General features: G+C 52.5%; 1 protein-coding gene across 1 annotated transcript in view; it reads left to right on the top strand.

The window, feature by feature from the left end:
• LOC114673005 (nitric oxide synthase, inducible-like) overlaps window positions 1-20,551 on the top strand; it is a 45,314-nt gene extending 24,763 nt beyond the window's left edge. The window contains 23 exon segments of the mRNA XM_077971031.1: window positions 3,924-4,023; window positions 4,132-4,212; window positions 4,396-4,593; window positions 4,825-4,881; window positions 5,619-5,737; window positions 6,365-6,505; window positions 6,507-6,584; window positions 7,565-7,614; window positions 8,004-8,178; window positions 9,305-9,437; window positions 10,290-10,368; window positions 11,478-11,659; window positions 13,640-13,714; window positions 13,717-13,818; window positions 14,782-14,977; window positions 16,578-16,670; window positions 17,052-17,182; window positions 17,636-17,694; window positions 17,696-17,753; window positions 17,756-17,784; window positions 18,739-18,933; window positions 20,451-20,499; window positions 20,502-20,551. Of these exon segments, the coding sequence (XP_077827157.1) occupies window positions 3,924-4,023; window positions 4,132-4,212; window positions 4,396-4,593; window positions 4,825-4,881; window positions 5,619-5,737; window positions 6,365-6,505; window positions 6,507-6,584; window positions 7,565-7,614; window positions 8,004-8,178; window positions 9,305-9,437; window positions 10,290-10,368; window positions 11,478-11,659; window positions 13,640-13,714; window positions 13,717-13,818; window positions 14,782-14,977; window positions 16,578-16,670; window positions 17,052-17,182; window positions 17,636-17,694; window positions 17,696-17,753; window positions 17,756-17,784; window positions 18,739-18,933; window positions 20,451-20,499; window positions 20,502-20,551 (2,430 nt within the window).
• Window positions 20,552-21,611: the final 1,060 nt, after the last annotated feature.

The following is a 21,611-nucleotide window of genomic DNA, read 5'->3' as shown; positions in this document are numbered from 1 at the left end:
ACAGGAATTAAAAAACAAAACAAAACAAAAACTCCTTTGATAACAAAAAAGTCTCAAGTCCAGTATATTACCTGCAATATGTCTCTATGTCTATAATGTGTGCATCAGGGCCGCAGTCAAAGAGGGGATATCTGCACTGTTGATATATACGGCCATTTTGTTATTTACCTCATAAGCTAGAAAGGGAAAAAAATAAAAATATTTTACAAAGCGCTATAAACGGCTAAAAGCAAATTTTCTGCCTATATGCCCTTTTGGTTGACAGCAAAACAAAACAAAACAAAAAACAAACAAGATAGCAAGTAAGTGGGAGGCTGAGGCCAGCCGATCATCTGAGGTCAGAGTGCAAGACCAGCCTGGCCAACATGGTGAAACCCCATCTCTACTAAAAATATAATAATAAGCTGGGCATGGTGGCAGGTGCCTGTAATCCCAGCTACTTGGGAGACTGAGGCAGGAAAATCTCTTGAACTTGGGAGGTGGAGGTTGCAGTGAGCTGAGATCATGCCACTGCATCCCAGCTAGGGTGACAGAACAAGATTCCACCTCAAAAAAAAAAAAAAAAAAAAAAAAAAAAAAAAAAAAAGAAGGCAAGTAAGAATTTAACATTTCACCCACATAATCCATAAAGACCAAAATAACACCACATGACCTGAGAATGGCTGTCATCAAAATTCAGGTGGCCTGGAGAGGCACACATCTTGAATGGAATGCATAATTTCATTAAACATGTCTGTCTTAATATAATCCAGGATCCTATCTAAGAAGTACACAGTTATTTGCAAAATAGCCATTTAACAGAAATCTCTTACCCTTGCCAAAAGTTGTTCAGTTCTGTCTTGGCTTGATCCATTTAAAAGGGGTATTAGATCAGAACTAAAAAGAAGTTCAGTTAAAGGAAACCCAGTACTCAAATAGAGTCCTTTAAAACCTACTTAAAATAATAAGGTAATTAATAGGTGCCATAAAAGGAATTATGGATTATGTTATAGGGTCTGTGAGAAACAACCTTTTAAATTTTCACCCCAAAGGAATTATGTTTCCTTCATCTTCAAAATTAAGTTCTCTCTTCTTTCCTTGACTGTTACCAAGAGGAAATAAAATTGAGTTTTAAATGATCCACAGATTAGCCGGGTGCGGTGGCTCACGCCTGTAATCCCAGCACATTGGGAGGCTGAGGCGGGCAGATCACAAGGTCAGGAGTTCAAGACCAGCATGGCCAATATGGTGAAAGCCCATCTCTACTAAAAACACAAAAATTAGCCAGTCATGGTGGCCCATGCCTGTAGTCCCAGCTACTCGGGAGCCTGAGGCAGAAGAATTGCTTGAACCTCAGGAGGTTGTCATGAGCCGAGATCGCACCACTGCACTCCAGTCTGGGCAACAGAGTGAGACTCCTTCAAAAAAAAAAAAAAAAAATCCATAGATTGGCTAACAAGCTACTGAATACTCAGGAACTGGCTTTAAATCCAACATATACAGCCATGTCCTACATGCTTTGGTACTAATCTTCTACATTTCCACTTATAATATGCAATCATCTTTTTGTTTGGTAAAATTGTATTAAATTGCCTTTTCAAATCTGAATAGTGAGAAATCTATTTTTACAAGTGAAATTTGTGTTTGACAGGTTCTGAACCTGCCTGTCCGGAGCGTTTCTTTTGCCTTTTCTAAAACACCACAAACCTTAATCAGGTGGAATGTATTAGCATATGAGCAGCTCAATACAGACCTGAGTTATACTGGACACAGATAAATGCCCAGGCAATGACTACGCTCTCCAATTTTACTGAAGACTTTGTCCTGCCCTGTGACAGTGCCTGGGTGTGGCAAAAAAAAAAAAGATTAAATAGATGCTCTGTAGACTACTAATATAAATCTTCCCTTCCCAAATATATGAGAAAGAACGATAGGCCAATAGAATTGAAGCTCCATGAGGGGAGAAAAAACAGCCTCTGTCTTATTCACACATATATGCTTAGCACCTAGTACAGAGCCCAGCACATAGTAGATGCTCATTAAATATTGGTCAAATGAATGAATGAAGGCGAGAGCAATCTCTACTACTGGTTATTCCATACTCATTATATTCATATGTTTATCAGGATAGTATAAAAGTAAACAGAAATGAAAAAAACTAACTCTTCACAATACTAGCATTTAGTTAAATTTGATTCATCTTATAGATGGGTAATGATTCACAGACCTTGAGGTTCTGAAACTACAGAGTTAAGAGAAAACTTGCTGGAATAAATAATATTCTAGTTATTGCTTAGTTGACTCATAGTGACATTCTTCCAACCTAGGCATCAAACAAGATGCTTTAGAATACACATCCAGTCCTGATCCTCACGGCCTTAGGTTTCTTATTTAAAAAGAGGGTTAGGCTGAAGTAATTCTACAAAGCCAGTTGCAGGTCTTGCTCTGTGAGCTAGACTGAGTGCAGTGGCATGATCTCGTTTCACTCAAACCTCTGACCCTCCTGTGACCTGCTGATTTCTTAGGAAATGTTTTTCCTTAAAGGAGTAACAGAAGTATTAGTTCATGAAGCACAAAGAACATAGGAAATGCATAGAAAGAACATTCCTCATTCTGTTTACTTGCTAAATAAAGGCCAGCCCAAAGCAATGCAATCTATGTAATTTATTTGACTTGCTAGTAATTTTTGTTGTTGTTGTTGTTGAGACAGAACCTTTCTCTGTCACCCAGGCTGGAGTGCATTGGCACGATCTCAGCTCACTGAAACCTCAACCTTCTAGGTTTAAGGGATTCTTGTGACTCAGCCTCTCAGGTAGCTGGGATTACAGGTGTGTGCCAGCATGTCCAGTAATTTTTAAATTATTAGTAGAGACAGCGTTTTTCTTGTCTTTTTCTTTATCTTTTGATAAGTACAGATGTTACCACAGGATATTTTCCCTACTACTAGTTAACTGCTTGTTTTCTTTCTCTTTTTTTTTTTTTTTTTTGGAGACAGGTCTTGCTCTGTCACCCAGACTGAGTGCAGTGGCATGATCTTGGTTCACTAAAACCTCTGACCCTCCTGCCTCAGGAGGTCCTGCCTCAGCCTCCTGAGTAGCTGGGACCACAGGCCTGTGCCACCAATACAAATTTTTTGTATTTTTAGTGGAGACGGGGTTTTTGGCCCAGGCTGGTCTCGAACCCCTGAGCTCAGGCAATTCACCAAACTCCAACTCCCAAAGTGCTAGGATTACAGGCATGAGTGTCTGTGCCTGGCTATAGCTAACTTATTTCTGAAGAGTTAGTTTGAATACCCATTGAAGTAAGGGGAAATAAATGGAAACATTTTAGTTGTTGCTTTTTTTTATGGTTTTCAGATATCTAGTGGTCTATAGATGGATGGGGTTAAAACCTCACACTAATGAGTAATGAGGACTTTTCTGTGATTATTCCATTTTGGCAGAGTATTGAATAAACTACAGCAGAAGGGGATCTAAGAAACTGGTGAGAAAGGTGAATATGGCAGAGAATATCCTCACTTAGCACCTCTCCAAATTGTCCACCCATATACCCAGATGGAGGACAAGTGAATTCAATTTCCAGGAGACATGAGAGTGTCCACTACAAGCACTAACTTTCTTTTGAAGTCATATATTTAATCTTAAAAACCCAAGCCGGGTGTAGTGGCTCATGGGTGGACTGGGCCAGGACCTGACTTAGGAGGTCTCAGGGAAGCATCAAGCCCTGGGCAAGCCCCTCTCTCCAGAAGCCACCCCCCCCCCACTGAAATGAGTGCCCGCCATGAGGAGCTGCAAGACCTTGTCTGACCCAGTGTCCTGGAGGGGTCAGGTGACCCTCATGGGGAAGGTCACTGACTCTGAGGACTGAAGCCCCAATGGGCGCAGCTTGAGCCACCAGCCGCGGCCTGGAAGGGCCAGGTTCTCCCGTGCCTGCTGTCCCCACAGATCTCTCTTGGGCTCACCCTGCACCTGTGGGACATGTATTTGCTGGAAGGGGAACAGGTGTTGATGGCAATAACAAGCATTGCCTTTAAGGTTCAGAGGAGTAAGTCCACGTGTGGCCAGTGGGGCCTGGGGAGCACTAGGGTCAGACCCTGACTGTCCCGAGGGCAGCTTCCTCACACTGTCCTCATGATCCTCTGTTCTGGCCCAGAGGGAGGTCTGTCCGGGAGGGCTGGAGCAGTGCACAATGACACCAAGCCCATTCCCTACATGATGCAGATGAAAGTCGGGAGTGTGGTGAGCACTTTTTTGCCCAGGCTACCCCCCTAGCCACAGCCTTCTGTATATATCTGGACCCCTGGAGTGGCCACGAAAGGATCCGGCATTGCCCAGTGGGAGACCGAAGTGGCCATGGGTTGTGGGCTCTGACCTCTCCCAGGGAACTCTTCTGGCCTTATGCCCACCTTGTCTTTAGAGCGCCTCATGAAGACGTCCAGGTCTGGCCTGTGGGCAGGTTTTCAGGACCAGTTATTTCATACCTGGGCCCTGGACGATGATCCTGTTCTGAAACACCTTCGGACTTCTATGAAGAAACTAACAAGGAAGCATGGGGACCTGCCACCCCGAGGTGGACTCCAGTACCAGGTCCCCACCCGAGTTACCCTCTGGGGCAGTCAATAGTGAAGGAGTGCCCAGGACCCCCAACCCTACTACCTGGACCTTCCTCTTCACCTTTTCTTCCTCCTCTTCCTCCCGGACTCTAAGAATGTACAGTAGACCCACCGGTCCTCAGGGCAGGCGCTCAGTGTACTGGACGTGCTGTGCACGCAGGAGGGGCATGTGGGCAAGACCCTCCAACAAGTCCCCTCCCACTTTCCACGGTGGCCCTCTCTTCCCCTCACAGGGCCCTCAAAGGCACTGGAGGAGTCAGACCCATTTGTGGGAGCCCCCACCCCTCCCTGTGAGCACTGACAGCCTCAGAGAGCAGCAGAGGCCCCTGATTCCTGCAGACCCCTCCAAGGGTGCCAGGACAACAAGGCTTGAGCCAGGGAGACGAGGGAATCAGTGTCTCTGACCCCCAGAGCATTCAGGGAGAGGGCACAGGGGGGACCCCGGGCCCAGAGCCAGAGCCAAGAGTTCAGCCAGGTGTGGGAACAGCCAGTCCTGGCATGGACTGAGCAGCCCAGGAGGGCTGAGGGTGACCCACGTCCGGGCCCAGTCACCCACTGTGGAGACAGGTCCCCATGTAAAGTGGCAAGGGAGCTGGGTGACAGCCAAGGCCCCTCCCACCTGAGTTCTGACTAGGGGCTGTATCCCAGGCCCAACAGCCCTGGATGAGGGTGTATGGCAGGAAACCCCCAGCCTATCTGAACCCTGGGGGGCAGTCCCAGGAGCCACCTGCCATGCCCCAACATCTTCCCCACCCCAGGTGGCACATACCCCTCCCTCTGGGATCAGCAAACTACAGGTGTGTCCTCAGTGTCAGACCACGGGGGCCACAGGGAGACCCTGAGGACTCCAGAGACCCAGGCAGGTGACCTCAGGCCTCAATATACATCAGCTGCTCTAGTGAATTTTGTGGAAGCTCAGTGAACACCTGCTCTGCAGGGTGCATGTGAAAGGGGCAAGAATGAGTAAGCTGCAGATAAAGGAGACAGGACACAGCGGGTCTGTCTAAGCTCTATCCCCTGCCTTCAGCACTGATGAAGCAAATCCAATTCTTAGGGAATAGTGGCCACATGCTGGGCCAGCCCCGGGCTGTAAATCTGACAGTGAGTGACACAGAGCCAGGCCTTGCCCTCAAGGAGCTCTCCAGCGTACACCTCCCTCTACCCTCCTAGCACCCTGCAAAGCAGGCATCAAAGTCATTATCAATGCACAGAGGAGGAACCTGACTGTTAGACAGTTTGATGGGTTTTCCAGGGTCGCACGGCTTCTGGGAGACGGATGTGACCCTGAGGACAGGGCACAGGCCAGTGTAATGCCACGAAGGGATGAGCTATGATCTATGCCACGTAGAGGCCTAGGCCAAGGTGGGACTGACTGATGACCAGGTCAGCTAGGTTGCTGAAAACACTCTTGGGTGCTCCCCTGCCAGCTCCCAGGAGTCCGGAACTGCCAGGAGGGTGGTGGCAGGTCCCCCATCCTCAGCTGGGTGGGCCCGGATAGAACAGCAAGGCGAGGGCACATTTCCCCGGCCATTCCCTCCAGGTGCCGATGTGACCTGCTCATTCCAATTTTGTGGAAATATTTCCACACACACAGAATTGCAAATAGCAGTGGACGTGATGAGAGGAGTTTAGACATAGGATAGGCAGTGTTTTAGAGGCAGAGCATCCAGGGCTTCCTGATGGGTTAGTTTCAGGGCTTGAGCAGGGAAGGAGAATCGAGGATGATGTGTTCAAATCCGTTCAGTCACCTCCTCCGTGCCACACCTGTGCCAGGCACTGGAAGAGACAGATGAGCACAGGAGCCCTGGTCTGAGAGAGGTGTGGGAGGAAGGCCAGAGCATCTACTGGGAGCTGAGGGCTGATGTCCACCTGGGTACCGTCCAGGTTCTCTGCATGGACAAGTACAGGCTGGAGGAGCTGCCTGGACGAGGCATAGCTGTTGTTGGTGGTGACCAGCACATCTGGGAATGGAGACTGCGCCAGCAATGGAGAGGTGGGTGGCCTGAGGTTTGGTTGGTCTAGGGGATGGTAGGGTGTGGGGGGACCAAGGAAAGGGTCTGGGGAATGCAGCACGTCCTACAGAGGGCATTTGGGAGTCAGTGCTCAGGCCATCTGGGTCACTCAGGTCATTTGCTGGCCTCCATCATAATTATTGCCATATGGGAGGGCCACCTTTCCTATGATATATTTAATATATTTCTGTGAATGACCTACCTGTTTGTATTTACAAATTCACATTTAAAGGAAACTTGTATCACTCTCACAAATAGAAGGCAGCAAAACACAAATTCAATAAAAACAAAATGAAGTTAATGAATTTTAGCTAGATACTATTCCCTGACCAAGGCCTGCTCTTTCTTTGTTTTTTAAAGAGTGATAGGCAATGAGAGAGGTATTAAAGGTCTATTAGCACCAATTCGAGACTGTCTCTCCAGTGCTCAGAAGAATGAAAATGCAATTGAAGGGGAAGAACTAAAAAATAAATTATGAAAAGGGAGTAAATACTCACCATGGGATTTGACGCTAGTTCTGCTGGGTCACACACCTCCTGGGATCGTCTTGGGTTCCTGGAGAGCCCGCCTGATTTCAGAGACTATAGGACCAATTGCTGTTGCTTCTACCAGGTTCCAAACCAGAAGAGAATCACGGCCCATTAGGAGGCCCTCTGGAGATGCCCTGCTATAAGGCAGGCCCCCTCTGCCAGGGCTGGATGGGAGGAGGCCAGGCTGTTCTGTGTCTCCCACCAAGGGGCAGGGCCCACACGAGTTGCTACAGTTTAGCTGAAGTGAGAGACAAGCTAAACTTATCAGCTGACAACCAGGTCCTTGGCCAGGTGGCCCCACACGTAAACCAACTTCCACTGTGGGCCGTGAACCTTCTCCTGCCTGCTGTGGCCAGGTTTCCCAAGGAAAGGAAAAAACAGTGTTTTTATTCATCCTGACCTGAGAACTCTGTCATTTCCTCTGTTTCTAGAAACTGAAGAAATCGCTCTTCATGCTGAAAGAGCTCACCAACAAATTCAGGTAAAGCTTTTTCCCTCCTCCTCCTATACCTTCTAACCCTGCCCTGAGGACCCAAAATCTGGCTCAGGGGAAGGAACTGGGTGTAGACACGGGGTCTTCTCAGAGCTGACCAGGCACAGAGGGACCCTGGCTCAGAGGTTTGCCCTCGGAGTGTGTCACAGGTCAAGCCACGGAAACCCAGTCCCTCTCACAGGTCTTCAGGCCAAGCATGGGGTGGTCATAGGAGTTGGTGACAAGGCTGGGGGGTTGGGAGGACTGGAAGGGGCTGCAACTCCATGCTCCAGCTGGAGGGGAAGAGTCTGGGGCTGGCCCTCCAGGCTGTTGGTGCTAGGTGCTGGGTGCCAGGTGCTGCTTGCATGGGACATGAATCTGTGTGTGTCCTCGGGCAGGTATGCCGTGTTTGTCCTCAGCTCCAGCAGGTACCCTCAGTTCTGCGCCTTTGCTTGTGACTTCAACCAGAAGCTGTCCCACCTGGGGGCCTCTCAGCTCACCCTGACGTGGGAAGAGGATGAGCTCAGTGGGCAGGAGGATGCCTTCCTCAGCAGGGCCGTGCAAAACTTCAAGGTCGGTTCCCAGCCAGAGCTCCTCCACAGCAGGGACATGACAGGGAGCATTCATGCCTAGGACATCTGTGCTGGGCATCCTGGGTGCATGACCTCTGCCCCTGGTCCTGTAGATGTGGTCCCAGACATGGGCCAGGGCCACGGGCCTGAGGGCGCAGGTCACTGCTGCTCTCCCTCAGCCCCCCAGAAGAGCTCCAACCTGTGCACACCACTCTGGAAGAGGAGGCACAGATCCCCCCCTGCCCTTAGGGAGCTTCTAGTTTAACATCTTTCCCCCACTGACTACCTAGGTCACCTCTTAACTACTGTGTCTGTTCGGCCATAGAGAGCCTGGGCACAGGCACCACACAGTGGCGGATGCACTTTGGATCCACTCAGTATCTCCACAGCTCTTTATTGCAATGGTTGGCTCCAGTAATTTAGGTAACTCGTCACTCATGCAGTGCATCACTCAGCAGTGGTGCTTAGGAGCAACAGTGTGCGTCGGGGCAGGCTTGGTTCCAAAGCCCGGGCCTCCTCCATGTGGTTTCACAACACGAAAAGGGGACAATCAGACCTCTCCCAGTGTGGGCATGAGGATACAACAAGATGATGTCAACATTGGCATTCATAATGGCGGGGCACAGTGGCGCCTGCCTGTAATCCCAGCCCTTTGGGAGGCTGAGGTGGACAGATCACTTGAGTCCCAGAATTTGAAACCAGCCTGGGCAACATGGCAAAACCGGTGTCTACTGAAAATACAGAAAGTTGACTGGGCTTGGTGGTGCACACCTGTAGTCTCAGCTACTCAGGAGGCTGAGGTGGAAGGATTGCGTGAACACAGGGAGGCTGAGGCTTCAGTGAGCTATGATGGCACCACTGTACTCCAGCCTGGGTGACACAGTGAGACCCTGTCTCAAAACAAAAACAAAGCAATATTTATAATAGTAGCAATAGCTACTATGTGCCAAGCCCAGGCACCTCTTTGAGTCCTTGCTGTCACCCTATTAGGTAAGTGTGCTTAGAACTTACATGAAGCCCACGGCTCAGTGTTTGGTCCATAGTAAGGGCCTAAAAAGTGGTAGCCCCGGTGGTGCGGATGCTGCTGCTGCTGACCATTAACCCCAGTCTGCTCCACCTTCTTCCAGGCAGCCTGTGAGACGTTTGATGTCCGAGGCAAACAGCACATTCAGATCCCCAAGCTCTACACCTCTAGTGTGACCTGGGACCCACACCACTACAGGCTTGTGCAGGACTCACAGCCTTTGGACCTCAGCAAAGGTACCTGCTTCTCGGCAGCACACAGGGCTTATTTGTGTTGGAGTCTGAGCCCTGAGCCCACGGTCAAGGAGACCCCCGGGTCTCCTTCTGAACAGAGACAGCTGGCCTGGGCGCCTCCCTCTCACTGCATGCAAGAGCCTGTTAGGGTGCAAGACTCAAGGCGCTGAGGGAGGCTGTTTCAGGAGGGAACCCCAGGAGGGTGGTGGAGAGAGAAGGGGACAGCATTCCCCGAGGGCCTACTGTGTGCCGGGCACTGTGCGGGGCTCCTGGCCCACATGGACTAAGTGAGCCTGGACACTCCTCCCGGGAGAAAGGCACAGAAGGAGAAATTGCAGTTCAGGGAGGTGAAGCACGTTGCCAGCCTGTGGCCGTGTTGGGGTCTGAGCCCCCGCTTTCCAGCCGCAAAGGCAGCCAAGGGTCGTGAAGAAGGCGTCGCAGAGGTGATTCCAGGCTGTAGTGGTGAACTCTCCGCTCTGCACCCCGGGGTGCTGTGCCCTGTGCCCTGACTAAGATAGTCCTGCAGGTTTCTACATATTTAAGATTTCCCCAATGTCAACGATGCTCTCCTGTGGGTCCCAAGCCATGGAGATGTCTGGGGCTTTTCATTTTACGTAACTAAATTGAATTTCCCAACACCTGGAAGCAACACAGCTGCCCTGTATGAGACCAAGGATCTTTATTTGTGATTCAGAAACAGTGGAATAAAAGGAAAGTAAAGAAAACCCCAACGGCCACCTCAGCAGCATGCCCCAAGGGTAGTGTCCAGGTGTCACTGACTCAGACATGTGGGGGCTTCTCCCACCCACGCTCCAGAGCCACTTTGCCATTTCACCGTCTCTGTGTCCTTCGCAGCCCTCAGCAACGTGCACGCCAAGAACGTGTTCACCATGAGGCTCAAATCTCGGCAGAACCTACAGAGTCCGACATCCAGGTAAGGGAAAGTGCAGGGCTTCTCGGGTGATGCTCTGTCCATTTTATTTTAATGAATGAAAGGCCAGAAGAAATCAGTCGTTGAAGGCAGAGGAGAGGAGCATCTGCTGGCATTAGCAGCCGCACTGTCAGTAGGACCGGCCCACCTGGTAACCCGCGGCCACCTGTGCTTTTACATCTACTCTTGGTTAACCACAGGCCACTTTTCCAGCTTGGACACTAAGCATCTGCTCCACTTCCTCTCTTTCCTCATTGAACTCTTTCACTAAAAGAAGAGTGCAAGACAGACTTAAACTGTTTGACTCATTCTGAAGAACTTTCAGGAAAAGTGTTGGCAGGGAAGGAAATTTCCCAGCTCTGGGAAACGAGCCTTGTGGATTATCTGCAGGTTTCATTGATCTGTGCGGTCCTCCCTGCGTGCATTAGGAAAACTGGCCTTGGTTCTAATAAGAACAGCGTTTGTCCTGGCAACAAGGAAAGGTTTCTTCTGATGTCCACGTGTCTCCAAGGGGGATACTTTCTCCAGGCGGAGGCTGTGGCCGAGCACTGGGGGGACTCAGAGGGCTACTGGGAAGGGGTGGGCCCCCTCCTCCCCAGAGGGAAGCTCCCAGGGCCCTCTCAAGCACCCCTGCCTGTGGGAGTGCCTCATCCCAAGCTCAGGGTGGTGGCCCAGGCTTGTGGAACCCGCCAGGAAAATGAAAGGAGGGCACATTTCCTGGGGAATCTTGCCTGCCCATCAGGGAGCCCTGGAAGAAATTCTGCAACATCACCTGAAGCTTCTTTTTTTATTTTTATTTTTTGAGATGGAGTCTCACTCAGTCACCCAGGCTGGAGTGCAGTGGCGTGATCTTGGCTCACTGCAACCTCTGCCTCCTGGGCTCAAGCCATTCTCCTGTCTCAGCCTCTGGAGTAGCTGGGATTAGAGGTGCCCGCCACCACGCCCAGCTAATTTTTGTATTTTTGGTAGAGAAGGGCTTTCACTGTGTTGGCCAGTCTGGTTTTGAACTCCTGACCTCAAGTGATCTGCCCACCTTGGCCTCCCAAAGTGCTGGGATTACAGGTATGAGCCAGGGCACATGGCCCACCTGAGGCTTCTTTTTCCTTTCCCAGCCACACCACCATCCTGGTGGAATTCTCTTGTGAGGAGGGCCAAGGCCTGAACTACCTGCCAGGGAAGCACCTTGGGGTTTGTCCAGGCAACCAGCCGGCCCTGGTCCAAGGCATCCTGGAGCAAGTGGTGGACAGCCCCGCACCCCACCAGACAGTGCGCCTGGAGGCCCTGGACGAGAGCAGTGAGCCCTGGGCCGGGGAGCCAGTGCTGCCTGGCATCCTCCAGCCACCCCACCTGACTGAGGGGCTAGGCCTGGGCCTGCCGGTGACAACCATCCCTGTCCTTCCTGCTGAGAGGGTGGGCTGCCAAAATCTTATGTGAAAGCAGCTGTGGAAACAGTCTCAGGCACAGGCATGGCTCCCTGGCCTTACTTTCTCCAGTGATAATGACACCGCCAGTGTATCTCCCTCAATGCAGTGACCAAAGTCAGAAAGTGGCATCAGCCGGGCGTGGTGGCTCACGCCTGTATTCCCAGTACTTTGGGAAGCCAAAACTGGTGGATCACTTGAGGTCAAGAGTTTGAGAGCAGCCTGGCCAACAGGGCAAAACCCCATCTTTACTAAAAATAAAAAATAAATTAGTTGGGCATGGTGGTGCACACCTGTAATCCCAGCCCCTTGGGAGGCTGAGGCACAAGAATCACTTGAATCTGGGAGGAGGAGGTTGCAATGAGCTGAGATTGCCCCACTGCACTCCAGCCTGGGTGACAGAGACTCCATCTCAAAAAAATTTTTAAAAAGTGGGATCATGGCTCAAGCCTGTAATCCCAGCACTTTGGGAGGCCGAGACGGGCGGATCACGAGGTCAGGAGATCGAGACCATCCTGGCTGACACAGTGAAACCCCGTCTCTACTAAAAAATACAAAAAAACTAGCCCGGCAAGGTGGCGGGCGCCTGTAGTCCCAGCTACTCGGGAGGCTGAGGCAGGAGAATGGCGTGAACCCGGGAGGCGGAGCTTGCAGTGAGCCAAGATTACGCCACTGCACTCCAGCCTGGGCGGCAGAGCGAGACTCTGTCTCAAAAAAAAAAAAAAAAAAAGTGGGATCAGAGAGGCAGAGCCTGGCAGTGTCCCCACCATCCAGGAGAAAGTGAGGACGAGGAGACATGTCCTTGTGACTGCAGGGTGATGGATGTGGTTCATCAGGACCCTGGTCGAATGGAAATAATGTCATGCTCATATTTTTACTTAATATTTAGGGAGCCTGTTTACCAGGCACAGCACCAACTCTTTTTTTTTTTGGACATAGTCTTGCACTGTCGCCCAAGCTGGAGTGCAGTGGCATGATCTCGGCTCACTGCAACTTCTGCCTTCCAGGTTCAAGCGATTATCCTGCCTCAGCCTCCGGAGTAGCTGGGATTATAGGTGCCCACCACCACACCCACCTAATTTTTGTATTATTATTAGAGACGAGGTTTCCTATGTCAACCAGGCTGGTCCTGAATGCCTGACCTTGTGATCCACCCACCTTAGCCTCCCAAAGTGCTGGGATTACAGGTGTGAGCTACCACACCTGGCCACAGCACCAACTATTATATGCATGATTTCATTCAGCGCTCATGCCAACCCAGCAAGATAGGTTTTGGTATCAGATCTGTTTCACACAGAGGGAACCCAAGGCCCAGAGGCTTCAGTCACCTCGAAAGTGGGGAGCCAGGGTTTGAACCCATGTCTTCTGGCCCCAAGGTCTGTGCTGTGACTGCCCTGCATGCTACCCCCTGGGACTTCCCTTTGGGCTCATCTTCTGCTCACCCAGCACCTCTTGGTACAGCACCCAGGGGACTGTAGTCATGGGCTTTTCTCTGAGTGAACAACTGGCCTGTGAGGTATCCATTAGTCTTTGGTGGATTTACTCATTGTGAGTCTGTAGATCGCCAATGGGTGTCTTGCTAAAGTTCAGGTCTGGGCCAGGGAAGGACATGGTTAGTTCATCAGGACCACGCCAACTTAGTGCCCCTTGGGGGGATGGTGTTCAGCCTTCCCTGGCAGTCCTTTCTCTGTGCACCACCTCCTTCCTGCCTTTTGCTCATAGAGCCAGGACTTCAGAGCCTCCTTTCCCCTGCAGCTGGAGAACAGGGGGTGTCTGCCCTGGGGGCCTCGCTACCTTCTGAGAATCCCAAATGGGGCCCCTTTTCCATCCTGACATCTTCCTTCCCCGTCCAGACAGCTACCAGTTCAGTGACAAGAGGCTGCCCCGCTGCTCACTCAGCCAAGTCCTCACCTACTTCCTGGATATCACCACCCCCCAGCCCAGCTGCTGCTCCAAAAGTTGGCCCAGGTGGCCATAGAAGAGCCTGAGAGACACAGGCTGGAGGCCCTGTGCCAGGTGAAGATCAGGGCTGGTGGGCAGGGGATATGTGGAGGGTCCCAGCATGTGGGGAGCCAGAGCCCAGAGCTGGTCTTTAACTCCCAAGAGGGATCCACCCAGGTTCCCAAAGTGAGACCTGTCAAAGGCTGGTGGGAAGCCAGGCATCATCCACTGTCCCATGTAACACAACACAACTATGTTGAATGAACTGGGTTTTTCCAAGTGTCTGCAGGATGCAACCCAAGTGCACTGCCTTGAATATTAGCTAGAAAGGGGAGCCGTTCTTATCCATCTTTGCTTTCCCCAAAACTGGAATAAATTTGTCACTTAAGATGTATTGGGGGATGGATGGTGTGGATGAATGGATAAATGGGCATTATGGACAGAGTGACAGACAGACAGCTGAATTAATAAGTTAATGAGAGAATGCATTAACTCACCTGCAACCGTCTGGTTCCAAGTCTGCAAAAGGCACTGGTTGTCATTATTATCATCATCATTATAGCTAATTATATCGATTCCAACTACCTCCACCACCATTATTTTGTGGCTGCAGTGTACTAACTTGGCACATACTTTCTCATTTAATTCCCATAACATCCCCACAAGGCAGGCAATGCTATCCTTGTTTCACAAAGCATAAGTAATTGGGACGAGATTCCATAGCAGTGAGGACACCTAGCCAAGGTTTAAACCTAGGTCTGATTGGTTCCAAAGCCTTGCCCCAAATTAAGTTGCAACAAAAATTTGACCCCTGTCCACGAGTTGCCGATAGTGGAGGTCACATAAGTTAGATAAATGTACTGGACTGAGTTCCTCCAGGACAGGAACTATTTCTTCTCAAGCTTGGTAGTCTCAGCACCCTGGACAGTGCCTGGCACATGGACTTGTTTGTTGAGTGAGTGGAGGAATGAATGAATACTGGGTTGTGCCAGCCTTTTCCCCAAAGCGGGGCAGGCTCCCTGAGTCACTCACATCACCCTCCACTTGCTCTCAGAGTACACCAAGTGGAAGTTCACCAATAGCCCCACGTTCCTGGAGGTGCTGGAGGAGTTCCCATCCCTGTGGGTGTCTACTGGCTTCCTGCTCTCCCGGCTCCCCATTCTGAAGCCCAGGTTCTACTCCATGAGCTCCTCCCTGGATCACACGCCCACAAAGATCCACCTGACTGTGGCTATGGTGATGTCCCACACCCGAGGAGAGCCCAGGAAGGAGGCTTTGGAGCATTCGTGCTCCCCCTCTTATTGGGCATGTGTTCATCAACTCAGCTTCAGCTCCCTCATCAGTTCAAGGAGGGAGGCAACACCCACACCCCAGAGTTGTTTATGGTAATAGGAGGTGTGTGGGAGAGATCTCTAGGAACCAGGCACTAAACCAAGCCTTCTGTGTGTATATGATCAGTTACCATGTGGGGTAGGCACTGTGTGCATTTTACAGGTGGCACAGAAAGTCACACTGTTAGTAAGTGGAGAGCTGAGATTCGGACCTGGGTAGTCCAACTGCTGAGTCCAAGCCTTCACCACTCCACTGTCCCACTACTCGGGACAATTTAATGAGATCAGACGTGGAGAGCACCCAACCCTTGGTGGGAGGCCAGTGGTCCTCAGTCTTCCTGATCGTGCAGCCTGAACGCAGGGGAGATTCTGCATTGATTGTTCATTCCCTCACTGAGCTCATTTAGTGATGGTTTATTTCAAACCTCCCATGCTCAGTACCAGGGTGGGTGGGGAAATACAGAAGACATCAGCCCTGCCCTCAGGGAGCATCTAGAGGCAGCAGTGGAGAGATAGGCATAGAAATAATTACATGATTCTCATTGTGCTGAAGCCAAGAAGGAAAGGTCAGGGTCACCGAGGGAAGTGAAGTGGGCCGGGGTGGCAGGGGACCGGTTTATGCTGCCACAGAGCGGGAGGCCACGTGGTCTTGTCCAGGTGGTCTCGGCTCCACCACCGGCCTCTGCCCCCTGCCCTGCCCTCTGTAACTGAGAGTTGCCTGGGTTGGCAAAGCTGGGAGCTGCCCACACTTCTGAGTCATCTGTCCTCTAGGAAGCAAAAACACAGTTTATAAAAACTGGCCAGAGACTGTTTGCCCTGCTAGAGAACACCCACCCAGACCAGGAGAGGAGAGGCCGACATGTCCTGTGAGAGCAAGATCCAATCCCGAGGAAAACCAGGGGGACCTCTGCAGTTGGTGGGAGGCCTCCTTCAAGTGCTGGGCCACTGTAAGGGGAACAGAACCCAGAGAGACCTCCTGGGTTTCTACAAGCCCAGGAGGGGCCACTGAGGAGGAAAGCGAGGCCCAGAGCGGGCTGAAATGCACGGAGCTCATCCACCACCCAGGGTTGCTGCCAGCAAGGGCCACGCTCATGAGCGCACACAGCAGTGGCCACCCCGAGGGGTCACTTCATGCTGCTGTCAGTGGAGCTCAGAGGTGAGCTGCGGGTGTTCCTGGAGAAAGTCTTTGGAAGGAGCACTGGAGTAGGAGTCAGGGAACCTGAGCTGTCCACCTGATTCCGCCACGACCTGAGTGACCTTGTCCAAGTCACTTTTCCTCTCCGGGACTCGGTTTCCGCATTGGCAGAAGGAGCAGCTTGCAGCCTCTCTAACTCCCTTTCAACCTTCCTCAGCTCTGCGCTCTCAGAGGGTGGCGCTCAGAACCAGGAGGACAAACAGCTGCTCATTGAGTCCTGAGAGTGCCTGAGTGGGGGCGTCCAAGGAGGCCGTGGTGTGGGCGGAGCAGCTGGTACAGTTTGCGCATGGGCAGTGGGGGACGTTGGTCACTTTGTGTTATCATTGCGGATGGCCAGGGTCCCCTGCACCACGGCGTCTGCAGCACATGGCTCAACAGCCTGAAGCCCCAAGACCCAGTGCCCTGCTTTATACGAAAGTAAGCACCGCTTCCGCTCTGTCCCCTGTGGGGCCGCCGATCCCTGGGGATTCCGGGAGGAAAGGGAGGGATCTGAGGTTTTGGTGTCCCTCGGGGCCCCTTGGCTCATAAAGAAGACACTGGGGTCACACCGCTGTGGCTGTCTCTAGCAGGGACAACGATGACAGCAGTGCTGGAGGGGTCCAGAGTCCAGTGAGCTTGGCCCTTTTTCAGAAGGACCTGGGGGAGGTGCTGGTGGCTGGACAGAGGTGAAGCAGCCTGCAGGACGTGGGAAATCAAATAGCAGCTGCTTGTCCTCTCCAACCCCTCACGACCGCCCCCCACAGGCCCAGCTCCCCAGCCACCCAGTGTGTGTGTGGGCCCGGGGTGTCTGAGGACTAGCCCCCTCTTCTCCTGTCTTCTTCAGCTCCCCGAGCACCCCTCCCATCCTTGCATCCTGGTCAGGCCTGGCACAGACATCGCCCCCTTCCGCAGTTTCTGGCAGCAGCGGCTCCATGACTCCCAGCACAAGGGTAAGGCTGGAGGCTTCCCAGGTGGGAGGGGCACCAGGCGGCAGTGCCTGCCTAGAAGCAGAACTGCAGCCCCACAAACGGTTCCTGTACGTCTCTGAAGGGAAGGACTCCCAAGTTTGCCTCCCTGTGCGGGCCTCTGTGGGTGAGAGCGGCCACCGTCCGGTCTCCAGCATTGGAGCCGGGGCTCCCTCTCCCGGGAGTGGAGGTAACGGGAAAGTCCCTGCTTTTGACCTCTGATAGGCTGAGGGAATTCTACATCCGCACTTTCAGTTGTGTGACTATGGATGAGTGATCTGAATGCCTTGGCCCTCAGTTTCCTCATCTGTAAAATGGGGCTAATGCTATTAATTAGCTAGGATACTTGTGGGAGTGAAGTGAGAATTCCAGTTGGACTTGACGCTCTGGCGCCCTCTGGTGGCCAACTTGGTAACAACAACCCGGGACTCCTGGTAGTAGTGCCGGGAGGCCGCAGGACCCTGGTCTTCTGGTGCTGCCGCCCAGGTGAGGACCGCCACCTACCGCGAGGAGATGCTGGAGATGACCCGGAAGCGGGTGCTGCATGCGGTGCACACGTCTATTCCCGCCTGCCTGGCAAGCCCAAGGTAAATGCAGCCTAAAAGCAGGTGAAGCATTACTCGCACAGGCTCCAGGGTGAGCCCTGGGTCCACAAGGGCCTCTCGCCTCACTGAGCCTTCAGCTCCTGAGCTCTAAAATGCAGGTAGTTCACAACCATCAGAGTGATGCTGTGAAGAGCGTTACGCCCTGTCATACAGCATAAGCAACAGGCCCGGAGAGGTCCAGGACTAACCTAGGTCACACGCGAGTTAACCCCAGAGCCCAGTCTGCTGAAGTCCCCAGCAGGCCCCCGGGACACACAACTGCCCGGGGAGAGGTGATCCAGGCTGGCTATGCTCAAGCCCAGAAAGGCTGGAGGGCGGCCGATGCTTCCACCACGTCCCTCAGACGGGCTTTGCTGCCCCCAGGGCCTCTTTGTCTCCTAAGCCTGGGGTGTCAGAACAGACTCTCAGCCCTCACACATTTGTCCCATCAGGGCACCTCTCGGGTCCAGTGCTCTGTGCCCAATGCTGGGGCCAGTGGGCAGCCCGTGTGGAGTAGGAGGAGAGAGTCCCCAACTGACTCCTGGACCTTCTCACTGGGAAGCCCGGGATCCGTACCCTGCAGAGACCTGATGGACAGTCTGCATTGAGAGGCTCCTTTTTCTGGGGTGTAGGCAGAGCCCTGGGCGGGGGGACTGCCTTTATTGATGCCTCTTTGAAGCATGGCAAATTCAGGGACAGTCTGGGAGCCCCACTGCATGGTCAACTCCTCGAGGACAGGACTGTGTCCAGCATTTATCTCTCTACTCCCAGCCCAGCCCCCGGGGCATCTGTGCTCCTCCTCACCCTGAACCTGGCCCCGTGCAAGGTCCTGGCTGGGAGGGAACTCACTCCGCACCCCTGAGTGCCCTCTCCCCGCCTCCCTGAGGCCAGCAGGCCTGCTTGCAAGCCTTGTCCCCAGCAGCTGGGGACTGGACCCACCACTTCCTCTGGTTTCAGGTCTATGTTCAGGACATCCTGCGGCAGCAGCTGGCCAGCGAGGTGCTCCGTGTGCTCCACGAGGAGCCGGGCCACCTCTATGTTTGTGGGGATGTGCGCATGGCCTGGGATGTGGCCCACACCCTGAAGCAGCTGGTGGCTGCCAAGCTGAACTTGAATGAGGAGCAGGTCGAGGACTATTTCTTTCAGCTCAAGGTATAGTAGTGGGTGTGTGGGCTGAGGGTGTTGGCCAAGGCACAGGCCACTGGAGCCAGGACCAGGGGTGGCAGGTAGACCCAGGGGAGTCAGGCCCAGAAAAGTTCTGGACCCCAAGAGAATCTTAGCAGTGGCTGAGATCTGAGCTGGGTGGGCTGTCAGAAGGCCCCACTGCACATCCCGGACTGGTCGCAGCTTTGGGAAGTCGGGTGAATGGGTTCCATTTTGCCGTCTGTGGAATGGGGGCAGGAGAGTCTCCTTGGCCTCTCCCCAAACCCCCTTTCAGAAAGTATCTGTGTGGCCAAAGCAAGGCTGTGAACACAGGGGAGAGCAAGGCTGCCCCCCGTCAGCCTCGTGTGAACCTCACACTTCTTATTCACACCCAGGCCGGTGTCTGCTCACCCGCATCCCCGCGGCAGCAAGGGCTTGCATTTCACTGATGAAGATAATAGTGATATTTATCAAGGGTTTCCACGGGGCCAAGTGCTTGCCAGGGATTTTCATGTGGCATTTCATTCAGTCCTGTCGAGGACTTTATGAGGGAGGCACCCTGTTTTACAGAGGGAAGGAGGCCTACGGGGTCCACAGCAGTGAGAGCCTAGAGTTCAGTCTGCCTCTCTGTGGTTCCAAAGCCTGTGACTGTCACTTCCATACTCTCCCTAAGACACATTCATATGTTCAACTGAACATTTATTGAGCACCTACTATGTGCTAGGGAGAGACCAGTAAATGAATCAGGCAAAAATTCTTTACATTCTTCTGGGGCTGACAAACCCAAAAGAAAGAGGTGTAGTGCTTCAGAGAAAAACAGCAGGAAACAGCCCAGGAAACGCTGGGGAGTGTAATTGTAAATAGGCGGCCAGGGAAGGCAGAGCTGGAAGGCGGTGTCTGAGAATAAACCCGAGATAGCGAGGAGGAGCCCCGTGGATACTGAAGGAAACACTCGGGGCTGCTCTGGAGGGGCAGCAGGTACAAAGGCCGGGGGTGGGAGTTGAGCTGGCGTGTTGGAAGGACAGTGAGGAGATAACAGGCATTTCCCCAAATGGGTTGAATGGGTCAGTAGATATTTGGCATCAAAAAGGTTCCAAGGTCGAATAGCCTGGGACAGGCTTAGTTAAGCCAAGGCAAGCACGTTGCTTTACTACAAGGCTTCTGGGGGGCTTCAACCTGCTGCTGTGCGTCAGGACCCTTCAAGGCTGGGAGCAAAGCAAGGACATAGCGTTTCCCAAACATATTTATCTCGGAGCTCACGCTTCCTGGAGTTCACACTTCTTGGGTGGGGGGTGAGCGCTGGGCAGGACATGGGAATGCCAAGTAAAGCTTTGGAGATGGTTAGAGGGCCGGCTCCAGAGCAGGTGCTGAGCGGGGTTAGGCTCTAAACCAGATTCCAGCACAATCTAAGTATGACAGTTGGGAAGACAGATGGCTCATGAAGGTCCACGTGACAGGGAAGCTGGGCAGCCCCAGGGGCTCATCCCAGCCTGGACTTGACACGTTGGTCTCTGTTTCCACCTGAGAGCCGGAAGTGCTTTCATGAAGATACCTTTGGTGCTGTATTTACCTACAAGCGGACAAGGCGGCAGCGCAGCCCTGGAGCCTGCAGATGTCAGCCCTCTGACGGCCCACAGGAGGGGTTAAAACTGCCGGCACAGAACTTAACCACGGAGCCAGCTCTGCATTATCTGAGGTCACAGGGCCTGGGGAGATGGAGGAAAGTGTTATCCCCTAGCCTCACATCTTATTTTTTCACTTCGTTCCCCATCAAGCCCTTTACTTGACCTCCTACCAAGTAGCACCCTGGATTGATCGGAGCCTCCTGTCTCAAGCTGGGGCCTCCCTGGTCCCTTGGAGACGAAATCTTCAATGCTAGACCTGGCAAGTGGGTGAAAGATGGAACCCGCTGCTGAGTGCACCACTTCAAGTGACCACCAGGTGGTGCTGTTGCGGCACTGTGTGTTTAACTGCCTTGTGTAGTTATTTATGCCTCTGTTTAAAAAACTAACACCCTAGTCTGTTCCCAACGGCTACTTGGGCCTTCCCTGTATGGTTCCTTGATGGAGATATTTATATGATGGAATTTTACTTTAATCACACTGTATGTGTGTGGGGGGGGTGGGATGTTTTGTAGGGAACGTGGCCCTGAGTTATATAGAGTGGGGAGGTGGTGGATGTCACAGCCTGAACAGATCCCCCATAGAGGGACACCCCAGGCAGGCCATGGCTCCTCTGAAATGGCTGCCAGGTGTGACAGCAGCAGATGGAGCTTCGTGCTTGTCCAAATACCTGTGGTAGGGCATGGGGCACAGACCTGTCTCCCACATGAAGGATTTGACACCGGGTCTGGCGAGGGCGGGATTCTCGCGTGAGGCCAGCGCTTCAGGGAAGGCCTTGAGCTTCTTCTTAGATACTTCCTTAGAAAGCGTTTTGCTCTGGGGCCACCTGTCCCATGTGAATTTGTCTCATATGGATGTGACCCCTGGGAAGGCAGCATGTCCAGGCAAGTGTGAGCCACTGCATCCTCTTCCAAGGGACTGGGGACCCTCCTGGGTTTGGAGCTAGCCAAGGAAGACTTCTTAAGAGACTGAGCCCCATTTCCTTGTCCTGGTCAGAACCAATGAAGGAGCTCAGCAGGGGCCACTGGGGTCCTGGCAACACATGGCTCCCAGCTCGGGTTTGGT

This window comes from Macaca mulatta, chromosome 16, assembly GCF_049350105.2.
Source record: "Macaca mulatta isolate MMU2019108-1 chromosome 16, T2T-MMU8v2.0, whole genome shotgun sequence".
NCBI lineage: Eukaryota > Metazoa > Chordata > Mammalia > Primates > Cercopithecidae > Macaca > Macaca mulatta.
This window is presented reverse-complemented; position numbering and strand designations above follow the sequence as displayed.